The 18,910-nt window shown below is 38.2% G+C and overlaps 1 protein-coding gene across 1 annotated transcript; it reads left to right on the top strand.

The window, feature by feature from the left end:
• The first annotated feature begins 208 nt into the window (after positions 1 to 208).
• On the top strand, positions 209 to 18,867 carry dcxr (dicarbonyl/L-xylulose reductase). Its single transcript, XM_061908689.1, has 8 exons — positions 209 to 618; positions 3,255 to 3,352; positions 3,436 to 3,590; positions 10,218 to 10,260; positions 10,414 to 10,513; positions 10,614 to 10,678; positions 13,745 to 13,862; positions 17,938 to 18,867. The coding sequence occupies exons 1-8, from the start codon at positions 567 to 569 to the stop codon at positions 18,039 to 18,041; spliced, it is 735 nt and encodes a 244-aa protein (XP_061764673.1). The 5' UTR covers positions 209 to 566; the 3' UTR covers positions 18,042 to 18,867.
• Positions 18,868 to 18,910: the final 43 nt, after the last annotated feature.

Below are 18,910 nucleotides of genomic sequence, written 5' to 3' on the forward strand. Positions count from 1 at the left end.
ATATGACATTGTGGCTTACACTGGGGTTTGGGGATGGTTTCGGTACATGAAGTGTTTTGCAAATTCAGTTTATTTTTGGCAATTGTTTTTTAAAGACAAGCTTAAAAGCGTCTGCTGACTGCCATTTTGTTCACAATACCAACAATGAAACAAGATCACAAATTAAAACAGTTGCGAACAGAAAAAATGTGCTCTCTCATAAGGTTGGTATCGATTCAAAACCGCGTTCTCGTCGATATCGACAGTGTAGATATTTGGAGCGACCTGCCCAATATTGAGCAAGACAGCCTTAAGAGAAAAAAAAAACACAAGTTGTTTGAATATTAACTTTCAAATGTGAGCTAAACGGAACCAAGAGACGCCTTTTTCCTGCCATCCGGATCTTTTTATGTGGCGCACTGCTTGGTTAGAAGCTATAACTTTCAATCACGTCTGTTCACCCATGAAACAAACTTTATTCCCATAGCAAAGCTCTAAGACTGAGATGTACACTTATGTCAGAATTCGTTTCAGGTTAAATTAACAAATCGTTTGGAAGTGGATTTGTATTTGTTTCTTCATTCAACATGAATATTTCATTTGAAGGAAAACGAGCTCTGGTCACTGGAGCAGGAAAAGGTATTTACACACTGAGCACACACAACTAGTGTTTGGATTAGACAAGGTATGTCATGCAGTCACGCATGGGAGACAATTTAAATGTCGGTCTTATTGATACTGCCGTGATGGGACCTATATATTTTTCCCTTTTCTATATGTTGTTGTTGTTGCTGGGTTGCAAACACGTGACCCAGAGGTCAGGATGTTCAAACTACAGCCCGCGGGCCAAATGCGGCTCGCCGGCGTTATCAAATTGGCCCGCGATGAGATTAATCAATTGAGTTAACTGTAACTGAATTGCCACCATCTTGTTGATAATATTAAAACTGCAAATCAATGAACACAAATTTTACTTTGAAGTTTGCACAGTACATCAATGACTTGTATGACGCCGATGCCGAGCACCCACTTGGGATTGATGGCAACTTTCAATCTTTCAATTTAATTTTCAAAAATCAATCTTGTTGTAGTCAATTTTGTGGCGAGTTTGGTCCGTTTTACAAATTAATAAAGCCACATATTCAATACACACACAGAGCACCCACTGGCATATAAATGAAGATCGGCGCTCATATGTGTATGATCCAATCCAAACAACCTTTCCGCTCATGGTGCAAAAAGAAAAAAAAAAGTAAACACACATGGTCACACATAACTTAAAAATCGCTCATTGAACGTTGTGGATATCATTAAAAAAATATTAGAATACTATTCATAATTCACAATCACACCCCGTAAAATCTACTGCTATATATTGTGAGGAACAACACTCTGCACACTTATCCATGTTTAGCAGATTTTAGCTGCTTTATATTTCTGAGTGAGTGCAGAACCTTAAAGAGGTCGTAACAGAAGTAAACAAGGTAGAAATTGAACTTTCACGTACTCTTTATACTAATTATAATATTTATATATCCATTATATTACTATACCCCGCGATGTGTGTGTGTATATGTGTATATATATATATATATATATATATCCATCCATCCATTTTCTACCGCTTATTCCCTTTCGGTGTCGCGGGGGGCGCTGGCGCCTATCTCAGCTACAATCGGGCGGAAGGCAGGGTACACCCTGGACAAGTCGCCACCTCATTGCAGGGCCAACACAGATAGACAAACATTCACACTCACATTCACACACTAGGGCCAATTTAGTGTTGCCAATTAACCTATCCCCAGGTGCATGTCTTTGGAAGTGGGAGGAAGCCGGAGTACCCGGAGGGAACCCACGCATTCACGGGGAGAACATGCAAACTCCACACAGAAAGATCCCGAGCCTGGATTTGAACCCAGGACTGCAGGACCTTCGTATTGTGAGGCAGACGCACTAACCCCTCTGCCACCGTGAAGCCATATATATATATATATATATATATATATATATATATATATATATATATATATATATATATATATATATATATATATATATATATGTGTGTATGTATATATATATATATATATATATATATATGTATGTATATATGTGTATGTATATATATATATATATGTATATGTATGTATATATATATACATACATATATATATATATATGTATGTATATATATATATATATATACATATATATATATATATATATATATATATGTGTGTGTTGATCCTTTACGGTCCTTTTTTTTTTTTTTTTTATGCGGGTACCCTGACTTTTTATATATATATATATATACATATGTATATATATATATATATGTGTGTGTATGTATATATATATGTATAAATGATAAATGGGTTGTACTTGTAAAGCGCTTTTCTACCTTCAAGGTACTCAAAGCGCTTTGACACTACTTCCACATTTACCCATTCACACACACATTCACACACTGATGGAGGGAGCTGCCATGCAAGGCGCCAACCAGCACCCATCAGGAGCAAGGGTGAAGTGTCTTGCTCAGGACACAACGGACGTGACGAGGTTGGTTCTAGGTGGGATTTGAACCAGTGACCCTCGGGTTGCGCACGGCCACTCTCCCACTGCGCCACGCCGTCCCAATATATGTATATATATATATATATATGTATATATATATATATGTGTATGTGTATATATATATATATACATATATATATATATATATATATATATATATATATATATATATATATATATATATATATATGTATATATATATGTATGTATATATATATATACATATATATATATATATATATGTGTGTGTTGATCCTTTACTGTCCTTTTATGCGGGTACCCTGACTTTTTATTTTTGTTTGTCTCCTCAGGCAAAACTTGTATTGTCTTTGGTTGTTTTGCAGCTTCTGCCATGATAGCATTAATTGCACGTAGGCAATCGAATCGTGTTTTTAATGGAGGGGGAAAGGGGGAGTGACGTATGCCTTAAAAAGAAAGTCAGCACATTTGTAGTTTTCGTGTGACAGAGTTCCTGCCACCCTCCTCAAAGTTGCTAAGTGCTGGTGCAAGCTACACAGACCTCCGCAGGCCATGACAGAGGTGACCTTGTATCATCCCAAAATTTATGAAAATGTTCTATGAAGGTTATAAAGTTACTTAGTACTGCTTTTAAACAGGGGCGTCAAAATCATTGTTTTTGTGGGCAACACAACAGTTACGTAAGTTTGTTTGTAATGTCAAATGTTGTTCTGTATCTAAAGGAATAGGAAGGGCCACAGCTCTGGCTCTAGCAAACTGTGGGGCAAAGGTCATATCAGTCACACGCACACAGTCAGACCTGGACAGTCTGGTGCAGGAGGTAATTGAGGACCTGTATATATTACAAATACTATATTATAATTTAATGCTTTTACATAATCCACATATTCCATATTTCTACAGTGTCCATCCATCACCCCTGTGTGTGTGGACTTGGCAGACTGGGGTGCCACAGAGGCGGCCCTCAAGAACGTGGGCCCAATTGATCTGCTCGTCAATAATGCTGCTTATGCCAACCTGCAGCCATTTCTCGAAGTCACACCGGAGCAGTTTGACCAGTATGAAAAAACACATCATTATTTTTTTTTTATCTCATTGTTTCATACTCCAACTGTGTGGTAAACTATAGACAAAAGTCTCCCACATTGCATCGTCATTAATCCATCAGAATTATGACAATACCCTTTATTCCCGCCTAATAATGAAACTTTATAATTTTTTTACGATGAATGGCCAAAAATGACCACTGACAAGCTCATACTTAACATTGTGTACACGACATGAGCTTAATTGTTATGACTTCCTGTGAGAATAGTTGTGCAGGATTGCTGTGGCCTCAATTTTTAACCTGTGACCAGTAAATGTGCCTTTCCCTTGAAAATCATGTACTTTTGTGCCTGTAGGGTTTCGCTCGCCCAAAACAAATTGTCTGGTAGTCTATAAAATTAACCATTTGCTAATCAATGCAGACTTTTCCTGGTTTTGCTGGGATAAGACCCCCCTGCTTTACTCCGTTTCTAAAAAGGCCTGTCTCTTCAAAATAAGTCTGTTCTCTTAGCATCATCCATTACTTTCAAGTCATCGACAATTTTAAGCAAGTTCCTCAACTTCAAGAACCCATTCCTTGTCATGTTGTGGCTGATTAAAGGGACTTTGATTTGGCTAGCCCAGAGCCAAGGCAGATCATGCAGATTGATATTCCAAAGAAGAGCCTCATTGGTTGCTCTCTCTGCCAAGTCTTAAAACACTATTAAGATCCAAATAACAATTATTAAACTGTGTATCAAAATCTCACGGTACGATATTATCATGGTACTGGCTCCTTTGTTGGCGTGGAAATGCTCAAGACGAAAGTGGTGTGCTTTGCTGTTCAGAACGCAAACTTTCCTACCTCTGCCCGAAGAGGTTAAGCATTCGCCAGAATTTGTTTGTGTGTTTGTTAGCAACATAACTCAAACAGTTATGGATGCATTAGGTCTTGATGAAATTTTCAGGAAATGTCCAAAAAACAATTCCTCTTACCTGCTACGAACACACTTCACTTCCTGCTTACGGCGTTTCACGCCCCCCACCTTGCCAACCCAGCGCTGCACTGTGGATCCTGGGAGATGTAGTTTGTTTTCAGAGCGGGCCAACATTAAAGCACCAGAAAAAACTACACAGCAAGTTTTTGTTTGATACCGTCACATGTCACAGCATTATTGTGAAGACTTTGAAACCGCAATATCGTGGTATCTACAATATCGTGGTATCTACAATATCGTTACATTTTAAGTGTAAATTGTAACATACTGTGTACTTTTAGTGGGCATATTGCGTGTGATCTACTAAGACTGTGTGTACAATTTATAACAAGTGCAAAAGTGGTGCAGACCGCCCCTCAGTCCTGCCGTCATGGGCGAGCTCACTCTCAGAGCCAGCCTTGCCCGCCCTCGCCGGGAAGCTGTTTATTTTATTTTTTTACATTGGAGCAGGAAAGAATAGGACAATATTTAATCAAAACAAAGGCACATTAAAAAAGACAATAGAATAATTAAGTGACAATTTAATTAAGCATAAAAAAGCCGAAAAGTTGACAGAAACAAAATCCAATCATACTGTATATATTTTAGTCTAGTCGATGGGTGGGACAGGCTCAGAGTATATCCAATCACAGCTCTGTAACGGCGTATATTGAAAGAAGGGTGTCGGTTAGTTAAGAATGACAGCCAATCAAATGCGCTTCGTCTTCAGAAGAGAAAGACATTAGTCTCGGCCAAAAACGAAACATTTTCCAGATTGTATTATGTGTACAACTGGGATTAAGTGAAGAGGACTCGTTTGATTTTTACTGCTATGATGCCATCAGCAGCAGTCATTGATTGTGACCTCACAACTGTAAGTCAAATCTACTATTCCCGCCGCGTGAGAGCGCATCAATTACTAAACCTTCCCTGCTGGGGCTTCATCTGTCCACAACTGATTACTACATCCAAGATCTGACAAACACTTATATTCGAAGTTATTGTAACGATACTTGTCTGAAAAATATAAGAATTGGCCATTTCTATGGTATTAATGAGATTGCAAAGTACTGTTGTTGATCTGACAGAACTTTCTTCTTTATAAGGTACATGCATTAATAACTGTTTTTTGTTAATGCACATAATAAATATAAATCAAGTGTTTGGATGTAATCATTAAATCAATGAATTCTTGGGTGCCATTAAGTGATTCCTTGAACAAATAATAGTTAATATTGTGTAGCTTAAAAAAGGGCACATCAATATCGAATCCATAACAGTCCTTTACAATCCCTTAAATAACATAGAAATGGGCAACTCTTTAATTTTTTGGACTTGATATAGGCTTAAATAATTTCAAGCACATCATGTTCGTCCTTCTTTTTCGAAGATGACCAGGTGACTTCACGTTGATTTGTGTGTGCAAAGATAGCTGATGAGGCCAATCCTTGCACGGAATGACCGGCTGCAGTGAGGGCAGGTTATGGCTGGGGGGTGGTTGGCTGAGAGGGTGGAACAGTCTCTGATCTTGCGGAGCTGTCGCTTCTGTTCGGCTTCATGGATGCGTTTTTCCTCAAAGTCTGCTACACCATGCCAGACTGCATAGCGCCAGTTTGAACGGTGCTGGGCATCGGCTTCCCAGGTTTCTGGGTCCAGACCACAGCCCAATAGACTGGTCTTTAGGGTGTCCTTAAAGCATTTCCGCTGTCCGCCGCGTGAGCGCTTTCCATGGTGCAGTTCATTGTACAGAATCATTTTTGGTAGGCGTTCGTTTGATAACGGCAGACATGACCCGCCCATCTCAGCTGGGAACGCTTGAGGATGGCATAAATGCTCTCCATCTCAGCCCTGTGGAGGACCTCAGTGTCTGGGATCTTGTCCTGCCGCCTGATGTTGAGCAGCCTCCTGTGGGATCTCATGAGGAAGGCGTTGAGTTGTTTAGCATGCCGGCTGTATACAGTCCAGGTCTCACAGGCATACAGCAGGGCGGGTGGGACAACAGCACGGTAGACCTTAAGTTTGGTCCGTAGGCTGACCCCTCTGCGGTCCCAGACAGAACTGCAGAGTCGGCCGAATGCAGCACTTCCATGGGCTATCCTGTGCATGACTTCCTCGTCGATGTTGCCCATGCGTGACAAGGTGTTACCCAGGTAGACAAACTTTTCTACAGCTTTGAGGTCTTCACCATTCACGCTGACGAGGGGAAACCCCGTTTCCATATGAGTTGGGAAATTGTGTTAGATGTAAATATAAACGGAATGCAATGATTTGCAAATAATTTTCAACCCATATTCAGTTGAATATGCTACAAAGAAAACATATTTGATGTTGAAATTGATAAACACTTTTTTTTTGCAAATAATCATTAACTTTAGAATTAGTTGCCAGCAACACATGACGAAGAAGTTGGGAAAGGTGGCAATAAATACTGATAAAGTTGAGGAATGCTCATCAAACACTTATTTGGAACATCTCACAGAAGTTGGGAAAGGTGGCAATAAATACTGATAAAGTTGAGGAATGTTCATCAAACACTTATTTGGAACATCACACAGGTGTGCAGGCTAATTGGGAACAGGCGGGTGCCATGATTGGGTATAAAAGCAGCTTCCGTGAAATGCTCAGTTATTCACAAACAAGGATTGGGAAACGGTCACCACTTTGTGAACAAATGCGTGAGCAAATTGTCAAACAGTTTAAAAACATTTCTCAACGGGCTATTGCAAGGAATTTAGGAATTTCACCATTTATGGTCCGTAATATCATCAAAAGGTTCAGAGAATCTGGAGAAATCACTGCACGTAAGCGATGATATAACAGACCTTCGTTCCTTCAGGCGGTACTGCATCAAAAAGCAACATCAGTGTGTAAAGGATATCCCCACATGGGCTCAAGAACACTTCAGAAAACCACTGTCAGTAACTACAGTTTGTCGCTACATCTGTAAGTGCAAGTTAAATCTCTACTATGCAAAGCCAAAGCCATTTATCAACGATACCCAGAAACGCCGCCGGCTTCCCTGGGCCCGAGCTCAGCTAAGATGGACTGATGCAAAGTGGAAAAGTGTTCTGTGGTCTGACGAGTCCACATTTCAAATTGTTTTTTGGAAACGGTGAACGTCGTGTCCTCCGGACCAAAGAGGAAAAGAACCATCAGGACTGTTCTAGGTGCAAAGTTGAAAAGCCAGCATCTGTGATGGTATAGGGGTGTACTAGTGGCCAAGACATGGGTAACTTACACATCTGTGAAAGCACCATTAATGCTGAAAGGTACATACAGCTTTTGGAGCAACATGTGTTGCCATCCAAGCAACGTTATCATGGACGCCCCTGCTTATTTCAGCAAGACAATGCTAATGTCCCTTGATACAACAGCGTGGCTTCATAGTAAAAGAGTGCGGGTACTAGACTGGCTTGCCTGTAGTCCAGACCTGTCTCCCATTGAGAATGTCTAAAATACCACGACAGAGACCCCGGACTGTTGAACAACTTAAGCTGTACATAAAACAAGAATGGGAAAGAATTCTACCTGAAAAGCTTCAAAAATGCCTCTCCAAAGGTTTATTGAGTGTTGTTAAAAGAAAATGTAATGAAACACAGTGGTGAACATGCCCTTTCCCAACTACTTTGGCACGTGTTGCAGCCATGAAATTCTAGGTTAATTATTATTTGCAAAAAAAAAAAGAAAAGTTTATGAGTTTGAACATCAAATATCTTGTCTTTGTGGTGCACTCAATTGAATATGGGTTAAAAAGGATTTGCAAATCATTGTATTCTGTTTATATTTACATCCAACACAATTTCCCAACTCATATGGAAACGGGGTTTGTAAAATAAAAATCATGTGGTCCAAGGATCCAACATGTGCTGTTTCCTTATGTATGCAAAATGCAGCACACAGCATGTTTTCTGGGCGATAATACTGTAGATGTGTGATCGAGACCAGTGTTTCTTAACCATAGGGCCCATGTTGGGCCACCAAAAAGTATCTGTTTCTTAGCTGTGGGCCGCAACAGTAGTCAGTTGTAATTCACTTTTCCACCACTTGTGGCAGTAATGATAATCTCAAACAGTCATAAAAAGTCTGGTGCTAAAGTCATAGAGAAATTTCTTGAACGCCAAAATTGTGACTAAATTAGTGAAGATTTATATTCATTTGCACTTAATATTTATTGACAGTTTAGTTACAGAGCATATTCATTATTAATTTTGTGTATTTATTTTAGCGTACACATATTGTATGTAAATTGATTTTTCGTCAGTAAACTATGAACCCTTTCTTATGTTGTATATTTGGTTAGAACTTATTTTTCTAAGCTTGACCTAAGCCTCAGTTTTATTTGTTGAATAAATAATCTTTGTGATTAACACAATTTCATACCATTTGACAAAGTTGTAAACTGTAAGTAGATTAGAAGAAAATTTTGAATATGAATAAAATGAAGGATCTTTTTTTTTTTTAATATTTTCATTTATATTCCTTAATTTTTTATTTGTTTTCAAGTGTAAGATCACTAATTCAGTGTTAATAATTGAGTGGAAAAGTCAGGGCTGGAGGTTAAAACCCCCTTATCCAGACAGCAGAACCTATTTTCAGCACTGCTATTTTTAGCTCTGTTAGGTGCCGGTGTTGTGATGGTGTGTCTTAAATGGTCCAGAAATGCATGCAAGAAGGCATTAAAAATAGGGACTAAAACAAATCAATTGAATTAGTTTTATTCAGCCAGCAGCTATAAAATTATAAAATGATATTGCTGATTAGACCGAAGTTATATTATTTTTTTACGGATGGAGGATTTTCTGTCCATCGTCTGTCTTTGCAGCACGATCGCCTCCTTTGTTACACTTGTAACTGCGGCAGTTTGTGCGCACATTCTTAACAGGCTAAATAGCGGCCACAGCCTTGATAAATCACGTTGTGAACGCTAAATGATTATATTTGCATCTCCTCCCAGTATTGTGGGCGTTTCAATAATCAGCATATATTCTGCATATTCATAAAGACAAACACTCTACATGAATTGCACTCCTTATTTTGCTCATTTAAGAGACAATCTCCTGTGTTGCGTGCGCTATGAAGTTTGCACATGATTTATTATCCGCAAACTTTAGTAGATCAGACCCTTACTCTTATTTCTATCAGCACTGAGTACATTTACAGCCATCCAGATGTTTACTTCTTTTAAGACAGTCCAGCAAATTTGGTATTGGGCAGGCAACGTTCTGCATAAGAATCACGGGGTGGTCCTTATGTAGCCTCTCTTAAGTGCCATGGCCGACTACTCCTCTGTCTTTTGCCCCTTAACACCTATTCCAGATGTTCTGAAAGATGTTGAAGACTGTTTGTGAGGTTATTCCAGAAAAAATATTTGTGATATCAGAGGTCACTGAACGGCTCTGCAATGCTTAATTCCAAAGGTGTTTGATGAGCTTGAGGTTGTGTACACTAAACTAATCCAAGCATACTTTTATGGATCTTGCTTTGACCATTTTAACAGAAAAAGGCCTTCCTAAACTGTTCACACATACAATTGTCCAAAATGTATTGGTAAGCATTATGAAAGTATTATGTTTTACGGCTGAATATGACTAACCAATTAATACATTGATTAAAACGTGTCCCAGAGACGTTTTCTAACATCAAACATCGAAACTCAATAAAGGGAGTGTCTTGTATCTGCAGGTCTTTCAGTGTGAATGTGAAAGCTGTGCTGCATGTGTCCCAGGTAAGCTCATTTATATTTAATGTGTAAAGGATAAAGACGTACAAAGTATCACTATCTTTTATGAGGAGCTTTTTTGGGAGGTTTATTTAATCAAACATAATGATATTGCCTGTCTTGAATCAAAGGAGGCTACTTTTAGTATCTTTGTAACAGATTGTGGCTGCTGGAATGAGGGCCAGAAGATCAGGAGGCGCCATTGTCAACGTGTCAAGCCAGGCATCCCAATGTGCCCTCAGAAACCACACTGTCTACTGTAAGAAAACGCATGTTGTACTTTTGTCTTTGGTTTTGACTTTTCGTTGGTACAACTTTAGACTGAATGTTCACAATCGATGAAATGGTATTTCCTTCAGGTGCCAGTAAAGGAGCGTTGGACATGTTGACAAAAGTCATGGCTCTGGAGTTGGGAGCTCATCAGGTACTCTCTACTCAGGGTTTCCCCTGGATGTGGCGTGCCACCACCACCAAAATATCATAGCCGCCGCATTTTGAAAATAAGTGTTTTGTACGTGAAAGCAAATTAAAGTATTCTAATGTATTTTAGCCTACAGAAGTCACACATAGTGCAACGCTCTTTTTAACTTTTATTGCCAATGTTATGCTAACAAGCGACACAATTCTAACAGGTTTTACCTCCCGTACTTACACTTTCGTCTCCTTGCTTCCCCAGATTAGAGTTGTCCCATTTCCAATATTTCGATACTTTTCAAACTAAAAGGGACAACAACAAAAAAGGATTTCCCTTATTTTAACAGATAATCTTATGATACATTTAACAAATGTTTCTTATTGCAATCAAATAACAATTTTGGGCATTTAATAAGATAGTGAACATACTAGACAACTTCTCTTTCAGTAGTAAGTAAGCAAACAGGTTAAAAAGACTCCTATTTAGTCGGCTGACATATGCAGTAATATATTGTGTCGTTTTCCGTTCTATTATCTTGTCAAAATTATGAGGTGATAGAAAATTGATCATTAATCTACTTGTTCATTTTCTGTTTTAACATGTTCCACCTACACCTATGTTAAAATGTAATAATCACTTGTTATTTTGTTGTTTGATTCTATACCAAAGTTTTTGGTGATACTATAAATTTTGGTATCAATCCAATACCATGTAGTAACATACATTGGTCATATTTAAAATTCTCCTGTGTCCAGGGACATATTTCCTATGTTAACAAACGTTTAAAAAAGACAAAAGTTTTTATGTTACTAAAAATATTAATGCAATCATTGTAGTATCGACCACATACGTTCTTGTACTTGGTATCGTTACAGTCGGTGTCTGTGTAGATCCACTTCTGGCATTTTTTTCCATTCAAGAGTGCTAGTTTGCTGTTCGCGGTTAGCTATTGTACTGTATACTCCTATAGTGTGTAGTGAAGCATGTTTAGCTTTCTTGTCCTGCAGGGATGAAACTTGTAAGAAACATATTTTATTTTTTGCCATGGAGGCGAGGATTAGTGATTTAGAAGTAGATAAAACACTGCCAACTGCGGATGGATGTTAGCCGCTAGCTAGCTGTTTTAAAGCTCCTCTGCCACAGTGGAGCTTTAGTGTCTGCACACTGTTTCTGCTTCTAGGTACTCTGTGCATGTGTGTTGTTTAACATACGCCTCTGCTCATTTTACCAGCAAAGACAGCACGCCGTCGTGTCCGTAAAATAAAAATAAAAATGTACCTGTATATTTCAGCGCGGTACAGTACCGTTTTTAATTCACAAGTACCGCGGTACTTTTTAGTACTCTTTTACCGTACAACCTTACCCCAGACAAACAACAACACTTCCTTATTCTCCACCAATCTGCTTTCAGGCACAGACACTGTGTTGGTGATCATTGGAAAAATTAACACCAATTTAAAAGCACAGGAACATAAAACAATACCATCAGTAGGTCGTTACAGTATGAATGGATGTATACAGTACATCCTGCTATTTACGCACTATTGTCTAGTGATGCACCTAAACTCAACCACTAAAAAAAGACTTCGATTACGGACAACAGCGCTGCCGAAACAAGATGTAAACAAGACGGACGCGATCGTCTGGAGCGTTGTCTGCATGTCACTGATTTGGATGTAACTTTATGTATCAGAGATATACCCGTGGACAACAATCTACAAAATGTGCTAATGTTAAGAGGACAATGGTGGCTTTTAAGGAGAAAAAGTCCAACTGGAGCAGCAGCGTGAAGCAAGTGACATCGAGGGACAGAAGTAGTGTCTCTAAACAAGAGTACAGTCTATAATAATACCAGAAAAAGATTCTCGATTTTTTGCTAGCTGTCTTTAATAAAAAGTCATTAAAAGTCTCTAATCACTTGAAAAATTCTTAACAAAATATACATTGTACAATAAGCAGCAACAATTGAAAATATAGCAGAACAATAAAAACAGATAGGGGCGGCATAGCTCGGTTGGTAGAGCGGCCGTGCCAGCAACTTGAGGGTTGCAGGTTCAATTCCCGCTTCCGCCATCCTAGTCACTTTACCCACCTGCTCCCAGTGCCACCCACACTGGTTTAAATGTAACTTAAATATTGGGTTTCACTATGTAAAGCGCTTTGAGTCACTAGAGAAAAGCGCTATATAAATATAATTCACTTCACTTCAGATATGTTAATACTAATTAGTAATAACATATTTGTTTTTAAATGTACAAACTTTGTATGTATATATTTTTTAGCCTTTTGAAAGAAAATCAAATCATCATAGCAAATTATGCAATGATATCATGGTGACCACTCCCCCATCGCCACAGGTATCATAGCAATCGGGGGGAAACCCTGTCTCTACCATACACAAAATGACAACAAATACTGTTCCTTTAAGACGTTTTTACAGTCGCACACTCTATACTACATATAGTATGTACTATGTGTGGACCGATTCTGCCAAGTGCTTAAGTAAAAAATGGTACGCAACGGCATTGATTCTGGCTACAAAGCATTCTCCCGCATGATTTAAGTCTGCTTCACCTTGGGTGGAGCAACCCTCAAATGTGGGCGTTCCCTGCGACATCTTGTCTTCCACGGACCCTCTAATCGACTTTAGTGCTTTTGTTCTAAGGCTGCAATACGTCCAGCGCTCCGGAAGGGTGAACTATAGATCGCACTTGAGGTTTGGATGCAGTGTACACCACACATAACAAAATGTAATAGAGACTTGCAGAAAACTATCAAATCTAGTCTAAATGCTTTGATTGAGACACCTGAAACATTCATTGCAGTAACGTTGTTCAACTCAGTTTCAGGGTCATACTGAAACTTTAATTAACAACAAAGGCAATTTCAACGTAAGATTGTAAAATTGTTGACTGTCATTAAGCCGTAAAAATGTGCAAAATTCTGTAAACCCAAACCTAAAATCAAATATGCATATTCTGGTGAACTAAATGACAAATTTGCAGCGGGAGATTATTACTTGTCTTGCTTTCATTTACTAAATGTTTACATTGTCCTTCTGTTGTGTTGCTATAGATCCGAGTGAACAGTGTGAACCCCACCGTGGTGATGACGGAAATGGGACGCTCAGGTTGGAGTGACCCAGAAAAAGCCAAGACAATGACATCCCGTATCCCGCTCGGCCGCTTTGCAGGTCAGAACCAGCAGACTTGGCTCTTCTGTTTACTGTATCGCTTGGATTTTACTTATTTGAAATTGATTTATGGAATTCTAAGTTTTCCCTGTGATTAACCTTGTCCTCTCAACTTCTGAATGGATGCATATAGTCCTGTATAATAGTTATTTTTTGGGGGGTATAGAAACTACTTTTTAATATTACAACTTTATAGTCACAGTATTGTTATTATTTTAATATTGCCTGATTCTTCTTTTTTGTACCTGTAAAAATTGGCATGATGAGACCTGTGTGTAGATGGCCCATCTTGTCGTTGCAAATATTGAAATTCCACTGCTATTCGTTTGTGTCAGTTTGTGTTGTTTAGAGTTTTAAGTACCGTAATTCCTTGAAATGCCACCGGGGCGCTAATTAATTTAAAACCCCTTCTCACTCCTGCGCTTACCAAAGGCATGCGGTAAAAGTAAGCATGCGCAAATTATTTTAAAACCTCTTCTCACTCCGGCACTTACCAAAGGCATGCAGTAAAAATTTGAGTGTGGTGTAAGCTTGGACCTTAAATCCTACTTAGTAGCTCTTAATCTTCTTCCCTTTATGCGATTTCAAATTACCGGTATTGAAATCAGCCTCCACCATTTTGAAAATGATGACAGGGAAAGTGTCACTCGTGACGTCACGAGTTTGACCAGGCGGTAATACTAAGCATGCGCTAATTATTTTGCGACGCGAGTTTGACCCGGCAGTAATTTAAGGCAGGCGCATACTATATGCCCTGCGGCAATTCAAGGAATAAAGGTAATTCTAAAATACATTTTTGACCAGTGATGTCAGCCAGCCCCCTCACCATGTCCAAATATCACCAAACGTGTCCAAAATGTTTGTGTTGTCAAAAAAACAGTTGTGCTATTATGGTGTGAATGTTATTTAGGGAATTTGCTTTTTTTTAAATTCTATAATGTAACCTACCTATTGGCCAAGTGGTTAAAGTGTGCGCTCTGAGATCGGTAGGTTGGGAGTTCAAACCCCCGCCGTGTCATACCAAAGACTATAAAAACGGGACCCATTACCTCCCTGCTTGGCACTCAGCATCAAGGGTTGGAATTGGGGGTTGAATCACCAAAAATGACACTTCTGCTGCTCACTGCTCCCCTCACCTCCCATTGGGTGAACAAGGGGATGGGTAAAATGCAGAGGACACATTTCACCACACCTAGTGTGTGTGTGACAATCATTGGTACTTTAACTTTAACCTACCTTCCAATCCCTATAAGAGACAAGAACACTTTTTAAGTGCATTCCAACTAAATAAACATACATAAAATTCTGCTTACAATGGAGCCATGACGTCATTACATGTAATCAGACCATAAAGTTCTCTAAATAACCATCCAAAAAACTGCCAACAATACTCTTTTTACATTTTGTGACCTGAATATTAACCAAGTACCATATTTTCCAGACCATAGGGTGCACCGGATTATTAGGCGCTCTGCCGATGAATGGTCTATTTTTGATATTTTTTGATACATAAGACGCACAGGCACATTAAAGTAGTCATATTTATTTATTTTTATCAAATGTGAAAACACTTGATGTGTTGTACATTACATGTAATTGTGGTTCTTTGGTCAAAATGTTGCATAGATTATGTTTTACAGATAATCTTCAAGCCGGTTTCTGACAGTCGCTTCAGGATGCACTATTTTGTGGGCGGTCATATTTACATGGCTCACCTTCTGCAGCATCTTCTCTCTGTCATCTTTGTTGGAGCGGTGTAGCGTGCAAAGACTGGAGTGGGAGAAGTGTCAAAAGATGGACCTAACTGTTTTAATGACAATCAGACTTTACTTAAATCCATAACGGAGCAGCATCTCCTCATCCGTGACTCACTAGTGCAATAACAACGCGGGAAATGTGTACTGTAAAAAAAACGTCCGACCAGAACTCTCTAATACCTAAAGCTCCTTGGGTGAATAATATAAACTCACTACACCGGTATCCTTTAGCGCGATCATGGCAAGTTTACTGACATATACAAGTAAGAACTTAACACTACTTTATATTAGAAATGGCAACAGCGAAGGATGAAGGTCCCATAACAAGAAGATAGAGAAAAAGAAGAACAAAACGCCAGATAATATGTCTTACCTTATACACGCACCATAATAATACTTGTATGCTGTAGCACAGTACAATCCATCAAGCGGTGCGGCTTCATATCTTACCAAAGTTGTAGTAAAACATTTTGATAGATTTTTTAATGCCGTGTGTAATGTTCTATATTTTCAATAAAATATATAAAATGTTGGTGTTGTTTACTTGAGTCATATTGCAGTCTACACATATCTCTTGTGTATGACTGCCATCATATTGCCGTCTGCACGTATTTCTTATGTTTGACTGCCATCTACTGGTCATACATATTTCACCATGTACCAAATAAAATAGATTCGAGGTCGGTAAGCTTAACCAAAATTATTCCGTACATTAGGCACACCAGGTTATAAGGCACACTGTCTAGTTTTGAGGGGGAAAAAAGGATTTCAAGTGCACTTTATAGTTCTGAAAATACAGTATTCGTGATATTATTATTAGAAGCGCTAATGTTAAGGACCCACATTTAGCGGTTGTACGTAATTGTTGTACGTTCTTTGGTTTTAGGTTACACTTTGCTTTGTACACATTTTTGGCTGTTTGCAAAGTCCCTATGTTGTTGAATATCAATATTTGTGATTCAATGAATAAATAATTTGAGTGTTCGCTATATCCAATAGTGACTGATGTTTTTTTTTTCCGATCCAATACCGAGTAACATTTCGGTTGGTATCGGCGATACCGATCCAATACCAATACTTTATGAAAATATACCCAATGTATCTGGTGAATTTTTAAAGGAGTAAGTGGTGCTGCTTCACCACTTTAGTCATATTTTTTGCGCTTAAGAAACTTCTCCATTGCTTTAGCCGTAGAATTATTCTGTTTGTTTAATATGGTCATTACTTCCACAAGTGGTGGGAAAATAGTAAAAGTATGGATATTTTTATTTGAGAATCGATATCACAGCATAAGGAACTCGTATCAGCGTTATTGATATTTCAGTATCGACCCGCACATCATTAACATCAACACTATGTATTATCCTAACTGACCTTTTTTAAAACACTGTTAGTTAATTAAATTTACTTTTGTAGTTGTTTCCCCATATTTCTACACAATAGCTGGTATAATATGGTAACACTAGCGAGCAGTAGAGCATATGAAGTGATTTTTTTGTCCAATGCATATTTTGCTGTCTTCATTATTGATGTGTTTCTTGCCACCTATTGTTGTATGTTTTTTTTTCATGAGATTTCTAGTTCATGTTATCAATTATTCCACCCAAAAATGTTGATTTCATTTACTCTTTCAATGTCTAGTCTGTCTATTTGGATTGGGGACTTTACGTTCTATTGATACCGAATAGCATTATTTTAGTTTTACTGAGGTTTAAGGTTAGTCTGTTTTTGTCCACATTTCATAGATGGACTTTTGCTTGCATTTATTTATTAGTTAGATTGTATTAAAAAAAAAATAAGTGTGCTTGTCTTTCATAATGATTGTGAATGGTAGGCAAAATTCCCCAAAAGTGCAGTTCATCTCTAAGGTTTGATTATCATTCACACACATAGTGATGTGCGGGTTGATACTGAAAAAAACAATAGCAAAAATTGAGATGTGTACTCGGTGTGGAGGCTACGGATGAATAATAACAAAACGGTAATAACATTTAAACCATGATAGCACAAATTGGGGTTTTTTGACAGCACAAATGATTGGGACAAGTTTGGTATGATTTGAACAAGGTGTGGGAGCTGAGTGACTTCACTTTTTGAAATACATTAACTTCCTCAAAAAAATGTTTATGGCTGAAACTTATCGCATTGTTTTTTAATATTTTCTAGGACAAGGGGGGCCAGCTTCACACAGTTGATGTTTGGGCACCTGCAGAACTTTGCATATAAAAAAACAAAGCCCAATTTTACTGTTTAATGTTTTAGTGTAAATTAAAACACACCACAGTGTTAACGACTTTCTTTTTGTGTTTTTTTTGCAGAGGTTGATGAAGTAGTGAACAGCATTTTGTTCCTGCTGAGTGATAAGAGCTCAATGACTAATGGAGTGTCTCTTCCAGTTGATGGAGGCTTCCTGGCCTGTTAAACGAGCATCTTAGGTAACATCCTATATCTAACATAGATACACACTGAGACGAGGAACAAGTCCAGTATTTACTGTAACTTGAAGACTGGTACATCAAACCAATCACACATGGATGGCAGTAGTGATTACAGTGAGTTTGATATAATTACGTACAGGACGTGAATACATCACACATCACATTAGACAGCGGGTCCCAGAGCCTTGGGGGCACTTTAGGTTAATTCCCACAAATGTATCTTGATCATGAAGGATAAAAGAAAGCATCCATGTCCAAGTTTGACAGATGTATGGCCAAAACATTGAATTTAAACATATTTCGTACAGTATATAATGGCATTGATTGCCACAAACTATCGTTGTTTTGCTTCCAACAATTCAAATGAGTTCATCTTCCCTTCAGGTTTCTGCACAGAGAGCAGGAAGTAGTACCTTACCACCTGTTGTGAACTTTAAGTTTAAATAACGTTATGTTTCATAATCACCTTGTGTTAACAGCCGAAATGGTTGGTAATTTTTTGTCATTTCCACCACACAATGTCATTTCCATCCCAAAACATATTTTTACATGAAATTTTAATGGAAAGAACCACACTTACAGTATTTGCAATTATTCTAATATTTTAGTACATCCATTTGTTAAACGTCATTGAATGTTTTGAAGCATTGTTATGCTTATGATTTAAATTTATTTGGAACATGCACAATAATTTAGTTTGACAACACCTTTATCGCAGTGAACTGATGATCCCCTTGATTTGCTGGACAGTCACTATCGTAAAGTATTTCTACACGTAATGAAGTAAAAAATCCAAATATTTAAAAACAACTATGTTTGATTTGGTTTTGTTCATTTCAGACCAAATTTGACA

The sequence above is a fragment of the Nerophis ophidion genome, linkage group LG08 (assembly GCF_033978795.1).
Source record: "Nerophis ophidion isolate RoL-2023_Sa linkage group LG08, RoL_Noph_v1.0, whole genome shotgun sequence".
NCBI lineage: Eukaryota > Metazoa > Chordata > Actinopteri > Syngnathiformes > Syngnathidae > Nerophis > Nerophis ophidion.

Coding starts and splice junctions, on each gene's coding strand:
- dcxr (XM_061908689.1), top strand. CDS start 567: ATGAATATTTCATTTGAAGGAAAACGAGCTCTGGTCACTGGAGCAGGA. Junction 3,353..3,435: donor TGGACAGTCTGGTGCAGGAG/GTAATTGAGGAC, acceptor ATATTTCTACAG/TGTCCATCCATCACCCCTGT. Junction 3,591..10,217: donor ACACCGGAGCAGTTTGACCA/GTATGAAAAAAC, acceptor TTGTATCTGCAG/GTCTTTCAGTGTGAATGTGA.